The sequence below is a fragment of the Squalius cephalus genome (genome assembly GCF_949319135.1).
Source record: "Squalius cephalus genome assembly, chromosome: 5".
Taxonomy (NCBI): Eukaryota; Metazoa; Chordata; class Actinopteri; order Cypriniformes; family Leuciscidae; genus Squalius; species Squalius cephalus.
Genome location: NC_137126.1, coordinates 31,125,266 through 31,144,802, shown reverse-complemented (window position 1 = coordinate 31,144,802; position 19,537 = coordinate 31,125,266). Strand labels below are relative to the sequence as shown.

The following is a 19,537-nucleotide window of genomic DNA, read 5'->3' as shown; positions in this document are numbered from 1 at the left end:
AACAACATAAGGGCGAGTAAATAATAACAAAATCTAAATTTTTGGGTGAACTATCCCTTTAAATACTGGGCCCCACTGCTTTGACTAGCAAGCAAGACATGAGAATGAATGTATACATCTCCTATGTGAATATTTTCTTAAAAAGTGTTGTTTGTGAACTTTGCATAGGGCCTTTTACATACTTTGAACTTTTCTGTCTGAATAAATGTAGTGTAGCCTACCCTAAATTCTCATTTTGATTTCTTTTAGTGTCAGAGACGGTCAATCAATTATTGTTTGACCTAAAATTATTTTTTGTAAAAACAAAAAAGAAGTACAATATTAAATTCAACCAAAGCACAAGTGAAGTTAAATTTGGCTAAATGTTTCATTGTCCTTACTACATGAAATTTTTTTTTCTATTATTATATCTATTATTTAATGGTTCTGCATACTATAGGCCAGGTTTAAAATGCAACACTCAATTTTATACGACATAGCAGGGCATCCTTGCTTATAAGGACTGCTTTGTGCATCTCTTAAATAATGAACAAAGTAGTTAGAGAACAGAAAACAAAGTTATTTATAAGACTGTGTTAGGCTACAGTTGTCATATTATGCATTGCCATTAACAGTTTAGAGATTTTTACTGCCCCGCGGGTGTGTTTAGTAGTTGACATCATAAGCCACAACATTTCTTAGTGTTAGCACTGCCTGTAAGAGAGAGGCCAAGGCTAGTTCATTTAAGCCTGTAATGGTAAATCAAGGTAAATTGGACAGTATTGCATTGGTTAAATAAAGATTTACGGCGCCAGAGGTAATTGGCTTTCCGTCTTGGCCAGATGTTCGCAGCTTCGATCGCGCCGAGAGACGCAACAAATATAAGGTGAGAGCACGTGCTAGTGTTCAATTTAACAGATGCCTGCTTTCCTCTCGCGTGAGCACATCTGTTATTTGGACTGTGTTTTTGCATCTATTGTCGGTTTATTTATAGATTGATGCTGTGTAGACTGTCCGTTTGTGTAAGCGCATAGGTGAATAATGAGCACAACTAATGTACATTGCAGCAGGTTTAAATGTTGTGGATAAAGACGGCTTTTAAGTCCTTTCAGCATAACTCAGCCGTGGTGATAATGGGCAATTTAAATTAGTTTCAAATAATCTGAAGTTGCCCAAACAGCCATCCATCATTCTGTCAAATGCCACGCCCCCTCACCGTTTATTGGCTGCGGGGGTAGCACCTATGGCACGTCACCAGAGGAGTGACTTTAAAAATTTCTCCCTGTTCGTTCATGAGTATTTTCAGCGTAAACTGGCGCCAGAAATAAGACTTTGCATCTCATAGGCGGTTTAAGGCACTAAGAAAGCGAGTTATAATAAATACTAGTTTTAAGAAAGCGCCACGTGCAGGATCATGTGCAATAGCTCAGCATTAACATGAATGTGACGGTTGTGGCGGAGCGCTTCTAACCACAGGGACGATTTTGAAGTTTGTTGGAACACGCGACGCTCGGATTATCAAAATCGCATTTTGTTCAACGATTTTTGGGTGGACGAAAGCAGAACACAAGGACAGCCACTCTCTCACTGCTTAATACCGCGCAGTAACTTTGAGAGATATCCCACCACCTTTGACTTCTTTCCAGACTACGTACAAATTACGGTGAGTAAAAATCTAGTAAACATTTAATCACTTAACGTTTGTTAAACAGATTGTGAACTTGTAGGGTTAGAGAGTCTGTTTTAACAGTTTCCAGTCAGTTCTGATCACGCACATCACAACTTCTGATCATAACAAGATGTCATTTTGTTGCATTTCATCACAACTTTAGTTAGTTTATGTGTAATTTAGCAGACACCAAATTTACTCTACATTTTGATGTCAACAGCGTTGCAAGTGTCATACTTTACCAGCTGAGTTATAGATCAATTTAGAGTTATATATGTGTTATTTAAAAAAAAAAAAAATCAATTATGCATAAACTTTACATTGGTGCGTCTTGGCTGCTACCTCCCCGTGCAATAACTCTAACTCAATGGCTGTATCACAAATCACAGTGAGCTGCCAACCTAGACATCTGGGCTGAGTTGGTGTCTAGGTAAAATGCTGTCTAGGTAGGCAGCACATTAGGTTTTGAGACGCAGGCTTTATGTGTGCTGTCACTGGAGCGGAGAATTGTGCACAATGGGGAGTTGTGCGCGGAGTGTTAATTAAAAAGAGACCCGTTTTAATGAAACGGCGAAGCGTGTAGTTATATGGCCCCAGAGCGCATTATTAAAAGAGAAGGATATACTGCTAATCTGCGGTGGTGCCAACCAGGGTTTGGTCATTTGCTTACTGGACTCGCTACTATTTTTAGATCCTATGGTGTTACGCTCATTTATTTTAATTATCACTGACTCGCACTGGGTTTGTGCGCAGTTATTTGTTCTCCTAACCGACGTGTTTTGACACTAAAAATTCACATTTACAAGTGAAATTGTATTAAAAAGGCGAAATATACGGGCGTTCTCGCGTTAGTGAGTTTCTATGGAGACCGTGCGGTTCGTTTTCAACAGACGTTCAGCCCCACTAAAGGAAAAGTTGTGGCACAACCATAAAACATAATAGTGTGTTCTTAAGACTTCTACACCATTAGGCTAGTAATTGATGATATGTGATTTGTCTAATAGTGTAGACCCATCATTTGCTCCGTCAAGCCGACACCAATCCATCAGTCTGCGCTCGGACAGCGACGGTATTGTGTTTCTCTTCATTAGCTTCTGTTTTTGCCTCTTATTTCATCAATCAGCCCGTTAGTCGAGTGGAACTGAACGAGCCTCCCCTCGCTGACCTTTCTGATGACAGCGTTTAAATAACGAGAAAGAAAGAGAAGAGTTTGGTCTGTTTCCAAAGTAACGTTAGCTCCTCACTTCCAAACTAGCAGTGACTTGGTTGAATAGGTTCAGTTTATTCATGCGTTTGGGAAAACAGGATGAATTCTCGACTTGAAGACCTTGAGGTAGCCTACAAGCTTTTTATTAATCTAATGTTGCTCCATTAACCTGGTATAAGATATAATTTACAAAGAAGACCCTCTTTAATAAGTAAAAAAAAAAAAAAAAGTTAACGTGGGTCTGTAGAGCTTTTAGACATTCTCCACTCGTTTATCTCATAATCTGCACATTTACAGTATCTACAACCATTTGCCCATAAATCACCTATATGCCCAGATTTGCCTGTTTTAAATTAGCAGCGACCTTTAAACAAACTTTCCACTCGTATGTAGGCTATGCCATATTTTGCTAGCCTTCTAAGTAGCCTACAGTAAGTTAAGGAATTGGTCACAACACAATGCAGACTTCCAAAGGTATAGGCCTATAGCGTCACGACTCCTGCTACCCTGTGATAAGAAACTACATTAAGCCTCATAGCTTAAGAAATGTTGTCGCCAAACGTTGTGAAGGATTAACTTACCTAAGTTATTAGAGGGATAATGTAATTGTTCAGTATTGAAACAGCCAAGCCTCAAAGCGTGTGATATTCCTCCAGGGTCCCATTCAACAGCATTGTCTCTCTAGCTCTCAGGTCTGCAGGAAAAGGATAATTAAAAAATGGGGGATTTGCATTTTCATGAAATTAACTGTTGCAAAGTTATTTGGCAACCTGCTTTGCAACGGCAATTCTGCAGGTGTGCGGGAAAGACAATGTACGGTGCTTGTTACTGGTGTCAGTTATGGAGAAAAGGTCCTGAGGCAAAATCTGTTTGTGTAGAAGCGCTGAATAAATTTACTTTTGGTTCAGGTTTATAATCTCGTACAGATGGTCCCAATGCATTTAATAAGATATCAGGCTCATAGTTTGTGTAAGGCTTACAAAATGCCCAACTTTGACATGACAATGAAAAGATTAGAGCCAAGGGTGTCAGAAATTGGTTTAAACTGGTGCCTGGCAAATTCTCCAATAAGAATTCAGGCATGTATGTTCATGTCAGTTTCGGGATGTCACTCTGTTTGTAGGGGAAATGCTTATACAGCTCTATACAGTGTTATGTTGGACCTGTTTGTCCAGTTTTATCAGGTAAGGTGAGGGAATGTAAACCATGTGCACAAGATCTTGCAAGGCTATTTTTCTGCAGATTGCTAATTCTTAGCTTTAGGATTTCTCCATTTTCATGTTGAAAGATCTATTTCATGATTCCACTACTGCATAAACTGTGCAAGGTGCTTTACCAAAAACATGTTTCATTCCCTGTGTCATCCAAAGTTTAATCGGATAGTTCCCCCCCAAAATGAAAATTCGGTCATAATCTACTCACCCTCATGTCGTTCCAAACCTGTAGGCTATGACTTACTTTTTCAGTAACACAAAAGAAGAGGGGCTATTTTAAAAATATGGACAGAAAAAAATAACACTATGAATTTTTTCCTGATATGCTTCTTTTTGTGTGTCTCACAGATGGCACAAGGGTGAGTAAGTGATGACAGAATTTTCATTTTTGGGGGAACTGTCCCCTTAGGAGAGCCTATAGTACCCATTGGCACTGTTCAGGCTCCTGTTTGTGGGAAAGCACGTGGCGGTTGATATCTTATGTCCGGCACAAGGCTGGGAAGACAGATAGGACCTGAGGAAAGCATTCCCAGTCCTTTGGAGCAAAGCACAAAGATCCTTCCTGTTGCTTTCCTCTCCTCTTTTGACCCCTGGTCGACCCTACCAATCAACAGGGCTCAGTTGTGACCTCTAACCTGGCCTCCGTCTCCAGTGTGCTGCCGACTGACCTCTCCTTTAGAACAACAGAGGGAGGAAATAACAAGTGATATAGCCTCAGCCAGATGTCCAAAGCCTCTTCCTCACATTGCTGCAGCCTCTCCAAAAGGAGAAAACTGCACAGACTGGTCCTCACAGGATTTTGCTGAGGTTTTCCAAATGCAGCATAGAAGCTTGCTTTGTGTCTGTTCAGAAAACAATGCAGAGATACAAAGTTATTTTTAGAAATAAAATGTGCAAGCATTTCCTAATATGTCTGAGGCTGAGTGTATGTATGGTGCCTCGAGTCTGAATGTCTTTTGCTTAGTTGGATGGTCTGACCTTCTCAAACCACAATCTTCGTGTTTATTTTATATAATGTTAGAGAAGGTAATATGTTGGCCTGTAGCTAGACATACTAAAACTGTACTAGTGTGTGTGTGTGTGGTGAGGATGGTTGGTGGTTAGACTGAATTCATCCTTCTGGAACTGCATAAGGCTGTTTATTGAGAGAGGGAATAGTTTGCTTGCTCGCAGGGAAACGGCTGGTGAACAGTAACTCATCAAGGGAATACATTCGACATAAGTGAAAACATACTCAAACTAAAATCGTCAGACAGGGAATGACAAATCAGCTGCACTTTCATTAGGAAAACATCATTAACAGTGGTTGGTGTTGTGATTGAGTTCTCGTGTCGGTTGAAGGCTGTTTACCGCAAGGCATTCCAACTGCAAACTAGGACATATTAAAAATCTTGGAAAAAGTTTTTGGAGTTACGCCTCTGAATTATTTTTGTTTACATGGTACTGTGAGAACCGTGAACTGTGGTAAATCAAGGTGATGTTTGTAAAGTCTCATATCTCGGATAAGGATAGCTAGATTTCTAGATTAGTGCTCTCATTTGGAGATGTCATACTGATATGACCCCTGTTCTCGGATCAGCATTCACACTCTTGAGATAACGTATTCTGAAAGGGAACAGACTTTACTTTTGGTCCTTATGGTTTCAGTTACTGCCATTTGAAAGCTGCACTGCCTCCAGCTGGGTTTGATCTCCACTCATATTTGCAATGAAAGTTCTGGAAATGAGCTGTAGATGTAAACTGATAATGTTAAGGCAGATATAAAAATCTGTGGACTACATCATTTCCATAGAATTGCCTGCAGCATGAGATTTATTTTAGTTCCGTGGCAATGACGTTGCACTATAAATTTGTGCACTTTTTTTTTTTTTAAACTGTAACTTTTCTTGAGGTACTTTGAATGGATTTAATTATAAAAACCGATATGACGTGTTGTTCGTAATGTTAACTCACTATTGTTAATAAAATATCACATCACATTATAATATTATGGGGCTCGGTTGTTTAGTAGTGCCTATATGACTCTGTCCATTATGCAGTCATTTTAGAAGCACCTGGTTCTCGTGCAAGAGCAGGTTGTTTTCTAGACAGACTTGTGTACCTCTTCATTGGTGAAACTCTGCCAAGACATACATTGAGCAAAGTTTCATTAACCGTTTACAGTTCTGCTATATTAGCCAACCACATTTTTTCTCTAATTGCTCTGCATTGTGGGATAAATTTATTGTAAATAGTGAAGTCACAGTTATGATTGTTTCCTAGAAACCTTATTTACTTAATTAATTTGCTCTTAGCCAGTATAAAAATGTTACAAAATATGCTAAACACCATAATTGGCCCTTATACTGTATGTAATCGTAACTTAACGAAAATGGAAAATATATAATATCTCAATGCTTTAAAAGATCTCTGCAGTTGAGGGCTTGCAATACTGTTGTTGTGAGCTGACTGGTTGCTACTCAGGTATAATTTTGAGTATGAATATTCCTCACTCAGAATACAAAAGAATGGTGATATAAACAACAAAGAATTTTAGATGTGATAAAACCCTGAACTTTACAAAGCAAGAACCTAAAGGTGAGCACAGACACATAGAAATAATAAACATTATGCAACCACATTATGTATTCAACTTGCAGTGCATTTTAGGAACCTAAGCACCAGCAGAGTACTGTAAACATATCCTATTACACTTAATCTGTAAATCTATCAGAGGATACTGTACTGCTACATCAGTCATTTTCCTGGCCCGGTTTACTGTTATTTTCTGTAATAAATTGTAGGAAAATACTGTAATTTTTCCTTATTATAATCCCAATTGGTCAGTCAGTTTTATGGGATCGGGATGTTGAAAATTAAATCAGCAATAAGGCAAGAAATATATCTTTCCCATTATTCTGCTATGATGTTTTCTTAGGATCATAAGAATGAATGTATTATGGTGATTTGTTTGAAGAGGTTTGTGGGAGCATCTCTAATGGCTGATCTTCTGATACTGGTGGAACTATCTGGCGTCTGGATAACACAGGCCAGATATGCTGATTTACGAGCTTCTCCGCTTTGTCCCGCAGGCAGGCGATGGTGAACAGCCGTGTGGAATCCACCGCCGTGGCGGTAACAGGAGGTAGTGGTGGGGCAGTGCGCTCCTGTGCAGGATGCGGAGGTCGGATCTCGGATCGCTTCCTGCTCTTCTCCATGGATCGGTATTGGCACACGCGCTGCCTTAAGTGCTCCTGCTGCCAGGCTCAACTGGGAGAGATCGGCAGCACCTGCTTCAGCAAAGGAGGAATGATCCTCTGCAGGAACGATTACATCAGGTACTAAATGAAATGGGCAGTCAGGGATTTGGTGGGACTGAGATAGAAATGTTGAATAAGACCAAATAAATGATGTTCCTGGTCATGGCATCAGTCGTAATGTGTTGGATGAGGAGGACTTGAAACAAATCAACAAAATGTCATTGATTTGTGAACTTGATCATTGTTTTATATCAGTTGACATATCCATATCTCCTTTCCATATTTAGTAGTGCTTCAAGGCTATGTTCACACTGTCAGTCCAAATCCGATTAGTTGTGTATCCAATTGGAATCTGATCTAAAATTGACTGTCCACATTGTGTAAAGCAGGGGTGCCCAATCCTGCTCCTGCCGATCTCCAACCCTAATCAAACACACCTGCCTTTAATTTTCAAGTGATCCTGAAGACCTTAATTGGTTGCTTCAGGTGTGTTTGATTAGGATTGGAGATGAACTGTGCAGGACAGTCGATCGGCAGGAGCAGGATTGGGCACCCCTGGTGTAAAGGAACTGTTCAGATCCAATTTGTATGTCCATGCCACTCTTTCATTTTCTGGAATATCTGCACTGGTTTCTATGGCAATGGAGTTGCGTTGGTGGGTATACGCCAAAAACAACAACAACCGTAACATGGAGGGGTTTGCAATAGAGATGTTGTTTTCTTTACAACATGACAATATGTGGCCGCCGCACTGGACTACTGTCTTCTGAGGCAGCGGCAGAACCGTAGGAGGCTAGTTTGAGTGGCTTTATTCCGTGCTGTCGTCTCTGCCGGTTTCAAAACCTGTCTCTGATATATTGCCATTTTCTGCTCGTCCGGCACTTTAAAGCTACACTGTGTGATTTTTACCCCCATCTAGTGGTGAAATTGTATATGACTACCCAATGAATATTTGTTTCTGTTCCTCTCAATTCCGAGGGCGTTTTAACTCCTACGGTGGCCGTATTATTCCAAGATTAACATGGCTTCCAGTTATCGACTTCGTCCATGACAATAATAAACAATACGTCTAAAATGAATAAAACTACAGGACAGATGTCAGGAGGTAAACGTCACCCTTGGAATCGGCTATCCCAGCATAATCAGATTAGGCTAACGTTACAATGTAGTAAAAGCAATTAAAAATAACTAAAATTTACAGTGTCCTTTTTTTTTATATAGCTTAAAAAATTGCGCCTTTAAAACTATTCATCACCTGTGATCCGTCGCAGCACAGATTTATGTTACAAGGTAAACAATACTTTTTCACCATTGACGCGAGGATGAAGTTATACTAGAGGTCGATCTGGCGTTATGCAGAACCATGCTATGGTTAGACAAGCAACTATAAAACTTCGAATTTACACAAATGAATTACAACAGGCTGAATTACCTGTCGAGAAGAAAGCAGGCAACCTCGGCGTCCGTTTTAAAATCTTTTCTCCTCATGAGCTGTTTCCATCTGGGAAAAGTTACTCCAATATTGACTATGGTCTTTCTGATTTGTCTGTCGCGTTGACGTTTTAATTCTCTCTTTCAAATGTGAGTACGCACGCACACACATACACACACACACACCACACTATCTTTCAAATCTGCCGGCAGTCGCGAGTAATCTCCCCCTCGCATTCGTCACGGTGTCACTGAGTGAAAAACGCAAAAGGCGAAGCTTGAATTTACAGGTATGTCCCTCTTTGGCTAATGTAGTTTCAAGATGGAGGGGCAACATGGCGACCGGCATTCGAACCCCTCACCCGTATGTACTTTCAATGGCAGATTATAAACTTAAGAGAATACTTTATTACTTGAAAGAAGTAAATATACATTAATGAGCACATATATTTTTGAAAAAACGAAGTGTTTTTTGCTAAGAATCAACTAAAAAAGTTACACAGTGTAGCTTTAAAACAACACAACCTTGTTTCTGCAGCGACTTTCAGCATGTTTCCTTTAACAACGTCTGACGTTTACGTTTTACGTGGCGTGAGAAAGTCACATGAACCACGCGAAATCCGATCAGAGCAGACAGAAACGGATTTCAAGAAATGCCATTTGAATAGGATTTCAAACCACATATGAATGTAGCTTAAACCTGGTTTGTAAATATCGCATTTCACATGATTTTTTTGCCGTTCACACTTGCTAAATCTGATCGGATTTCAATAGAATATACACAAAAATCGGATTTGGACTGACGGTCTGAATGTAGCCTAAGTTCAGGTGAATGGTCTGAAAGGCTCAGGATATTTAGACGGGCTCCCACAGACTTGTTGTAAATTTGTGCTTCATATTTAAACACAAGAAAACCAATAAAACCCTCCACACTACCATATCTTGCTACCACTTCATGCATAATCAAACAGCCATTTTTTTTTCTTTTTATGACGTTAGTTATCTTGTGCAACTTTTGGCTGTGCAAGGTTTTTCTATTTATTGTTTAATACTTTTGTCCAAGATCAAAATGTAAAGTTTAACACACATTTAAATGAGTAAACAACATGTTAATTCATCTATTTGTGAAAATCATTTTCAGATTTTTAATGCAATGTCTGTCATGCTTATTTTAGACATCTTTTCTGTGGCAACTGCGTGAACTGTAACAGGCAAGAAAAAAATCCCCAATTATGACAGGAAGTGTGTGGGTGCATGTAACATGGCATCTGGAGCAGCCAAGACTCCCCACATGTTTTTCATGTGCTGTACACTGCTTTAGATTCAAACTGTATTGTTTAACCACACAGTCAGTGATCAAATTAGAACTCTACGCAGAATTGTCATTTTTTTCATGAATTTGGACTAGTCTGCAAAACAACCGTAACCTTGATTTGCAAACCCTAACAATTGATCGTTTATTTTTATGGCAGTTTTAGCTGAGGTCTATGATTGCATATGTGCTATATGATGATTAGATTACATAACTCTTTGATTGAATTTGCCCTCTATTCCCTTGTATATTTTGATCTGAAGGCTCCAGAGGTGAGGAGATTAGATTGGTTTATAATCGCTGAGGCTTTGAAATTGACCTCTGTGTGTTTGGATGTGTGCAGTGATGCAGTGGCCCATGACGGCACGGCATTGTTGCCTGTTAGACCCACTCTGGTTTGTTTGGACCTCAACCAGGGATGTCTGACTATTTGGCATTGCCATGCAGATGTTGTTTTTTTGTGCCTGTGATTGCTGTAGTAGTGCCAGAGATGCCTGCTCAAAAGTCACACAATCTCTCTGACCCCAAAATCAAAAAGAAACTGTGCAGTCCTGCCATATTTGAAACCAATATCACTGATGCAAAATATCTGTCATAGTTGATTCTTATAGCAATTGACAAACAGTATTTTTTGTTTTTAAATTATTTTGAATTGCTCCCACATTTACTATTTTTAAATGTGTATTATGTATATTAATATAATTGATTAATATTAGCTATTATTTTATATTAATGTATTTGATATGCATTTTATACTGATATGAAATAATTATTAATTCAGATTTATTAATGTATTCATATTCATTTTATTATTGATGCACATTACTTTATTAATATACCTATATAATATAAATGGGTTTGAACGTGCATGGGACTGACTCAGATTAAAAATAACATAAAATCTAATTTTATATAATTAATAAATTATAATTGTATATTAGATTCCTATCTATTATTATTATTATTATTATTATTAATAATAATTTATAATTATTTTTTGTACATTTAGATTTATTATTATTAGTTGATGTAATATTCATATTTATTTTATTATTATTATTATTATTATTATACCTAGGCTATATAATATTAAAAATAGTTTGATGTGGGACTGACTGAACTGGTGAAAAATAATTAAAAATAAATAAATAACATTTTTATTATTATATTATTGATTTATATTAATTCAGTGTATATAGTGTATATTATGCCTATTTTATATATTTTTTCACCAGTTAAGGTCTCCTTTGAGCTACTGCACAATGACTCACAACCTATCAGTACTTGTTTCATGACAAGTTTGGGTTAACAACTCAAGTGAGAAAGAAAATACTTTTTTTCCCTTGCAAAGGACATCTCTTACAGCACTATAATTCAGCAAGCATGTTATAAGTGTCAAGAGTGGTCTTGTGGATATTCCCTTTAATAGTGAATGTAAGGTGTACTCAATCTGCAGTGTATTAAATATGTATAATACAGCTAATCAAAAGGGCAGAGCTTCATTACCAAATGGCACCGCATGGAGCCTTAGGTCTGATAAAAGTAGGGTGCATTAATTAGGGAGAACAGAGCTCCTTTCTGCTGTCTCTTATTAAATTACTGTTTGGATTAAGATCAAAAATTCATTACTGCGAGCAGTCAGAGCTGGGACAGTGATAGCGGAGGAGGGGTTGAGAGAGAGGGTAGGGGGAAGAGGAGAAAGTGAGGTGGTGAGAATTAGCTGCCAAACTGGTCTGGTTACCGTCACAATAAAGACCCCTGAGAGGGAGCGGAAGAAATGTTTCCTACTGAAACATGACTGTGACATGGTGGCTCCAGGTGTTCTGAATGAAAACAAGTTGTATGTGTGCGAGTGGAATGCTTGTATGTTGCGTGTTGTTTGTGTGCATCTGGGTTTTATCTCTACGACCGAGTGTGTGTGTATGTATATGTGTGTGTGTGTGTGTGTGTGTGTGTGTGTGTGTGTGTGTGTAGATGCCTTTTTTTCTTTTTCTTTTAGCTCATCAAGAGCACGACTTGAACTCATTTGAGTGTTCTCCTAAAATTGCCCATAACAACCTCAAGCACAGGCAGCAGAGTAATCAAGTGCACCCTAATTAGGAGCCAAGGGTGGATCAGAGGCTCCTATAGCCACCCCCCACCCATTGCCACCAATTACACTGCCTCTCCAGATTAGCTGATAGGCTGCAGTCTAAGGACTATAGGGGCTTTGGTGCCCTGCCATCCAAGGCACGCACGCACAAACACACACATTGCAAAGCACTCAAACTTCAAGCTATGGGCGTAAAAGTGAATTTCCCCATGTGTGGAATGAAAAGAAGTGAATTAAGAACTTATAGAAGTTTTATTTTCAGGGTGGTTTGTGTCATTTTGCAATATGGTAAACAGTTTTTATCCCTCAAGTGAGAATGTCAATTAAAGAAACATGTATTTTTGATGTTAAAATGTATCAATATTGACTTGGTTTCAGCTGATCTCTTGTCATTCTTTTAAAATATTCTTGTTAGTATTGATTGCTGTTTTCCCCCCACTGTGCAGGTTGTTTGGTCACAGTGGAGCCTGCAGTGCATGTGGACAGTCTATCCCTGCCAGTGAGATGGTGATGAGGGCCCAGGGTAACGTCTACCATCTAAAGGTGAGGCATAGTCTGTGGTCAGCAAATTCTCATCTTTATCTGATTCATCTGTGCAGGTTTCATTTTTTTTAATCTTTTTTATGAGCTCCTCATTTTTAAACAAAATATAACTTGATCTGCTGGTGACATGTCAAACCTTACTATACTTTCAATATATCCAAGAACAAAATGTTAGTTTAGTTCTCTTTATCTTGTTTGTATTAAGTAATGAATGCAAAATCGTGTTTGTAACAAAAACAAACAAACAAAAAATTACAAAATCAGAATATAAAAATGGTCAAATAAATTTAATTATACACTGAAGTGGTACTCCGTTTGTTGTATTTATTATATATATATATAGACACACACACACACACACACACACAGTGGGGAGAACAAGTATTTGATACACTGCCAATTTTTCAGTTTTTCCCACTTACAAAGCATGTAGAAGTCTGTAATTTTTATCATAGGTACTCTTCAACTGTGAGTGACTGAATCTAAAACAAAAATCCAGAAAATCACATTGTATGATTTTTAAGTAATTAATTTGCATTTTATTGCATGACATAAGTATTTGATACATCAGAAAAGCAGAACTTAATATTTGGTACAGAAACCTTTGTTTGCAATTACAGAGATCATACGTTTCCTGTAGTTCTTGACCAGGTTTGCACACACTGCAGCAGGGATTTTGCACCACTCCTCCATACAGACCTTCTCCAGGTCCTTCAGGTTTCGGGGCTGTCGCTGGGCAATACGGACTTTCAGCTCCCTCCAAAGATTTTCTATTAGGTTCAGGTTTGGAGACTGGCTAGGCCACTCCAGGACCTTGAGATGCTTCTTACTAGTTCACTCCTTAGTTGCCCTGGCTGTGTGTTTCGGGTCGTTGTCATGCTGGAAGACCCAGCCACGACCCATCTTCAATGCTCTTACTGAGGGAAGGAGGTTTTTGGCCAAGATCTCGCGATACATGGCCCCATCCATCCTCCCCTCAATACGGTGCAGTCGTCCTGTCCCTTGCAGAAAAGCATCCCCAAAGAATGATGTTTCCACCTCCATGCTTCACAGTTGGGATGATGTTCTTGGGGTTGTACTCATCCTTCTTCCTCCAAACACAGTGAGTGGAGTTTAGACCAAAAAGCTCTATTTTTGTCTCATCAGACCACATGACCTTCTCCCATTCCTCCTCTGGATCATCCAGATGGTCATTGGCAAACTTGACATGCGCTGGCTTGAGCAGGGGGACCTTGCGTGCGCTGCAGGTTTTTAATCCATGACGGCGTAGTGTGTTACTAATGGTTTTCTTTGAGACTGTGGTCCCAGCTCTCTTCAGGTCATTGACCAGGTCCTGCCGTGTAGTTCTGGGCTGATCCCTCACCTTCCTCATGATCATTGATGCCCCACGAGGTGAGATCTTGCATGGTGCCCCAGACCGAGGGAGATTGACCGTCATCTTGAACTTCTTCCATTTTCTAATAATTACGTCAACAGCTGTTGCCTTCTCACCAAGCTGCTTGCCTATTGTCCTGTAGCCCATCCCAGCCTTGTGCAGGTCTACAATTTTGTCCCTGATGTCCTTACACAGCTCTCTGGTCTTGGCCATTGTGGAGAGGTTGGAGTCTGCTTGATTGAGTGTGTGGACAGGTGTCTTTTATACAGGTAACGAGTTCAAACAGGTGCAGTTAATACAGGTAATGAGTGGATTGGGCTTCTTGAAGAAAAACTAACAGGTCTATGAGAGCTGGAATTCTTACTGGTTGGTAGGTGATCAAATACTTATGTCATGTAATAAAATGCAAATTAATTATTTAAAAATCATACAATGTGATTTTTCTGGATTTTTGTTTTAGATTCCGTCTCTCACAGTTGAAGTGTACCTATGATAAAAATTACAGACCTCTAAAAGCTTTGTAACTAGGAAAACCTGCAAAATCGGCAGTGTATCAATTACTTGTTCTCCCCACTGTATATATTCATTACTGCGAGCAGTCAGAGCTTCAAGTCTTTAGTGGTGATTATCGACTGATAGCAATCTGTACGCACGGCAATGTATGGATGGGTAGTAATTTGTCATAGACTCTAATTTAAATTATTTACAATAGTCATCAGACTTAACTCCTTTTACAGACTTGTTAAATGTATGATTAAACCTGCTCATTTTTGATCAGACTAGCTGATGCCTAGACACCTTCCAGTATGGGGAAGAAAAAATTGCCATTTGCAGAATTACTTATGCAACATCCTTGTACACTTGAATGGTTACAATTTCCGAACCAGTCCCAAACATAAGGGAATTTGTTTTGTACATTGCAATTACCTAATTCCCTTTGACATTGGCATGTAAGCCAGCAGGAATTGCTCAACATAAGCTCGAGACAATGTTTAATAGTTAGATTTATGAAATGTTATTTCTTTTCGAGTATTGTATTGCAACTCCCTTAAGACTGGAAGTTGAAAGACTGAAATGCGTAATTCTTTCAAAACAATGACTTGGACCCACACAGCCATATTTCTAGAGTGAGAATTAGAGGCATTATTGAATTAACGTATGTGTTTATGCTTTTCATTTTTTGGTTGGAATGGAAACATCTGTAAAGGCCTAAAGTAGTTTTTTGGGAAATATGTTTCTCTTTGAATTGTCAGCTGAAGTCTCGCTTTTACTGAAGACGGATAGCAGGATAGTCTCGAGACACCTGCCGAAACTCATCAAATAACCATTTTCCCAACTGCGCCACACATTCCTCCTTAATTATAGTGGTGTAGGTGTCAACCTGTCTTAATAATATTTGATTGGAAAAGGAAACCATTCCCTGATTAAGCGGAGTGGTTCAGTTTGGTTTCCCAGTGGTCCTTGTTTGCATAAGTTTTCAAAATTGGGTAACTACATCCTGACAAAATTTCTAATTTGTGAGTGTCTGAAGAAATGTGAGCTTGGAGTGTAATAGATTTTTTCAAACAATGCAAATGTACCATATGTGTAGGTACTCTGGTCTCGCTCATTTCCCTATTTCTATCAGTAGTGGAAAACTACTGTTTATTTATAGGACTTCCCCCACTCATATTGGTGGTTCAATTTCAGTCTATTTAAAGTGAGATAATGAAATATAATGAAAATTCACAGTCGCTGTGTCAAAATAGGCCTACTTCCATGCTATATAGTAGGCGAAAAACAGTATATGAGCCGAGTAGTATGTCCAAATTCATAGTATTCATAAAACAGTAGGCTAAAAGTACCCGGATGACCTACTACTTCCACCAAGTTTTTGAATTGTGCATTCGATAGACACTTTACTATCCCATGAGGCCACAGGAGAGGATTTGTGAATGGAGGTGAAGCGACGCAATAGGTCACATGACAATGACAACATGGCGGATGTAGTACGTCCGAATTTCATTCATATTATATAGAACATATTTTTTATTTTAATGGTCAAGTTCCAAACCAAATATAGTACCTACTATACAGTATACAATTTCGGCACCCATCTATTTTGCAAATGTATCTCATTGATCTTGTAAACTATTTATGCTATCTATTTTTTTTTTACCTTGTAATTTTTAATCAAAATGTCATGACTCGATCTTTCGCTTAAACGTCCCCTTTCTTACAGTCGCCTGTAAGCTCGCATTCAGCCAATCTGCCTCTTATCCAATCAACAATTGATTGATTGAATCAGGTTGCTACACTTCTTTTTTTATTTCTTTTTATGTAATTTATTTCAGTCAGATGTGTCACATTATGGAACTTCCGTTTCACTCGCCTTTAATACTTTTTTTGTGGTAAAATTGACTTGTTTTATTAAGAGATGCGAGAGTGCCAGTGAAAAAAAAAAAAATGTTGCTTGTTTTTTTCTCTTCCACAGTGTTTCACTTGTGCCACATGTCGAAATCGCTTGGTGCCTGGTGACCGATTTCACTATGTCAACGGCACCATCTTTTGTGAGCATGACCGGCCAGGTGGAGCTTTGCTCAGTAGTCACCTGACACCCCTGCAGAGCAACACCCTCCTACCTGACCAAAAGGTATGATGAAAACACATTTTGTAAATGTACATTTCTGGTACCAGAAGATAGAAAAACATGTTTAAAAAATGAGAGAGATGACTAGATTGCATTATTCTTCCTAGTTGGAAAACAAACTGATTGGCTACTTGGTTCTTTTGACACAGGTTTGCTGAGGAAACATGGATGGATAATTTGCGGTGTGCCTTTTCTTCATATTTTTCCTCACCTCTTCCCTCCAATCTATCATTGTGAATGTCCACGCCACTTTTGTGCATTCAGCCACCTTAGAAGGATTCAGAACCAAGCAAGTACTGTGAGTCACTTGCGAGACAATCACCCCATCGAGGGAAACGTAATCAAGTCGAAGAAAGACACAGAAGCTAAAAATGATCATGTGCACTCATATGTGGTCTGTCTGGTTATGGCTGGGATAGCCTGACCCTGAGAGCCTTAGACTCCATAAAAGGGCAGCTCTATAATGCTGGGGTGATGCTCAACATGATTTTGTTCCCCTTTGAGAAATTTCTCAAGGAATGTTGTGGACGTTACCTGGCATTTTGGACTGTGGGGTTCTATGGATGATGATTGATATCACTTCTTGTCCATAAAACAACATCCATATATAAAAAGACTGTTAAAAATTACCATTTGATGCAGTGGTGGTTGTCTTTTGTTTACAAGCCAAGTTTTATCTTTCTTTTTTGAAAATGTTCTGTCGTCTTTGGTGCCTAAAACATTTTTATGTCCAGTTTTCCCTCCTTTGTCATTAACTTCCTATTAGCAAGTAATCATACACATGCACAGTACAGATACGTGAACATGTATTGTTACGTCTACTCAAGTTTGACGTTATGAAGCGCTCTTTTTGAAAGGGTCGTAGTCTCCAGATGAAACGGCATGTTTTTTTTTCCCCCAATGGTTTGGTAGAATAAATTATATGTCTGTATGCATATTCTCTAAGAGAGACTGTTATTCAGTGTCTGCCAAGACATTTGTTGTGAAAGTGAGGGAGATTGAGAGTAAAATTGTGTATATTTCATGTGCTGTTGTATCGTGTTCAATGGTTGACCTGTTTCCTTGTGTCCTCTGTTTAAATCGAGGAACCATTAAAAAATAAGATTATCTGTAAAAGGAAAAAAAAAAGTACTTAATTAAATAATTATAACCATCAAAAATGCTGTCTTGACATCTCTGCTCAGTGTACATCAACATTTGATGGTTTTGGCTTGGTGTGTTGGACACTCATTAGATGTCGAGACGGCTCTCCAATAGTCCCTGGCCAAAAACATGGTTCATTACCCTCCAGATTTCAACACAAACTCTTGCGTCTGCATCATTACAGAGAGTAATGAAAGGCATTTGAGTTGGCACTTTCTTTCTCCTGCCGTGATTTCAATCCGTGGGTCTTGCTAAAAGGAGGTCTCGTGCATCTTTGTGAACGTCGCTACAGAAATAAACGTTGCGCTCCCCGCCCTTTCATCTGGCCCTCCTCTCAAGATTTAATTTACTTCTAAATCTGCCTTTTTCTGATCAGATTTGCAGAGGTATGAGAAGTTTTCTCATTATGACATTTCTGGTAATTGCTTTTTGGCATTAAACTCCCCAATATCTTGTTTATTTAATTAGCTAATTAAACCCATCTCTCTTTTTTTCAACCAACTACAGCCTGCACTCACAAGGTGTTCCTTTCCAATTTACTTTTACGATTAATAAAAAAAAAAAAAAATCCTTTCCCTAGTGTTTCTTATAAGAAAAATAGAAGCCAAGCATACCTCATTATGGCTGTTGGTGGGTGTGTATGTGTTGGGTAGGGGGTGTAAAAGCCAGCTGTGACTTTTGACATTGAAGCATTCTGTGTGTTTGTGGGATCTTAAAAGTCCGGAGGTTCGATCATACTGAAAAAATAATGTTCAGTGTATTTCCTTTTATATTATGAAATGTTTATTACTTTTAAATAGACATGTATTGGTGACAGCCAGATGTTATTTTTTAATGTCGTCACAGTGCAAAACACTTTTACAATTTTTTTCAACAGAATAAAATCATTGTGATTTAATCTCATTACTCTTTTTTTTTTTTTTTTTTTTAAATGTTGAATATAAACTTTATATGTAAAATTTGTAGCTTTTTTTTAATTATTATTATTATTTTATTTTTTTATACAGTTAGTATACAGAGTACCCTGGTGGTGTGCATAAAGGGTCAACTTGGTAAAAATACTTTTTTTTTTTTTTTTTTTTTATGGTATAAGTGGTCCTTTCTACATTATAAAATATATGCAGCTGTATATTTTAACGTAAGCCCCTCGCATTAGTATCATATTTGGGGGTCAGTAGCATCAATAAGTAAAGAAAAAAAAATTTGATCACATATCATTGTCAGAGCAAACATGAATCAGAAAAAAAACGTCTTGAAATGAAAGCTGCTTTGTGGTAAATGCATTATGGTGTAAGCTTACAGTATTGGGTCCATGTACTGTACTGTACTTAAGATTCAGTGATCCATAAATATTCTGTGGCCTGAGATCGTTAAGGAAAGTTAGGAAAAAATTCATTAACCTATGCAAATGATCCTAATTGCAATTATCTCCAAATCTTGTTAAGCGAGAGGAGGGGTTATTTTATTTTTTGAGATTCACTAAGAACTCCCATGGCCATTCGAGTAGCTCTTTGCATTCAAACCGATCATGCTTCAACTGTGCATTTCTAATTAGTCTGACATGTTCAAAAGCCAATTAACGGTTTCTCAAATCAGAGCTCTACCACAAGGTTTTACCAACTTGTAAAGGAAGAGAAACTTTATTTTTAAGTGTACTGATTTAAAGAAGCCCTTGTCTGTGAGGACATGCACGCAGTTTTCCCC

General features: G+C 38.4%; 1 protein-coding gene across 4 annotated transcripts; it reads left to right on the top strand.

The window, feature by feature from the left end:
- Positions 1 to 782: 782 nt before the first annotated feature.
- lmo4a (LIM domain only 4a) lies at positions 783 to 18,735 on the top strand (the record flags this gene model as incomplete). 4 transcript variants are annotated; one of them, XM_079872052.1, is made up of 5 exons in its annotated part: positions 796 to 865; positions 7,141 to 7,386; positions 12,590 to 12,686; positions 16,535 to 16,693; positions 16,840 to 18,735. In XM_079872052.1, exons 1-5 carry the CDS (start codon positions 822 to 824, stop codon positions 16,846 to 16,848), a joined length of 555 nt encoding a protein of 184 aa, XP_079728178.1. In that variant the 5' UTR covers positions 796 to 821. The 4 variants fall into 4 exon arrangements, with proteins under 4 accessions (XP_079728179.1, XP_079728178.1, XP_079728180.1 ...); XM_079872054.1 differs by lacking the exon at positions 796 to 865 and adding an exon at positions 1,244 to 1,642; XM_079872055.1 differs by lacking the exon at positions 796 to 865 and adding an exon at positions 2,175 to 2,717.
- Between the last annotated feature and the right edge of the window lie 802 nt (positions 18,736 to 19,537).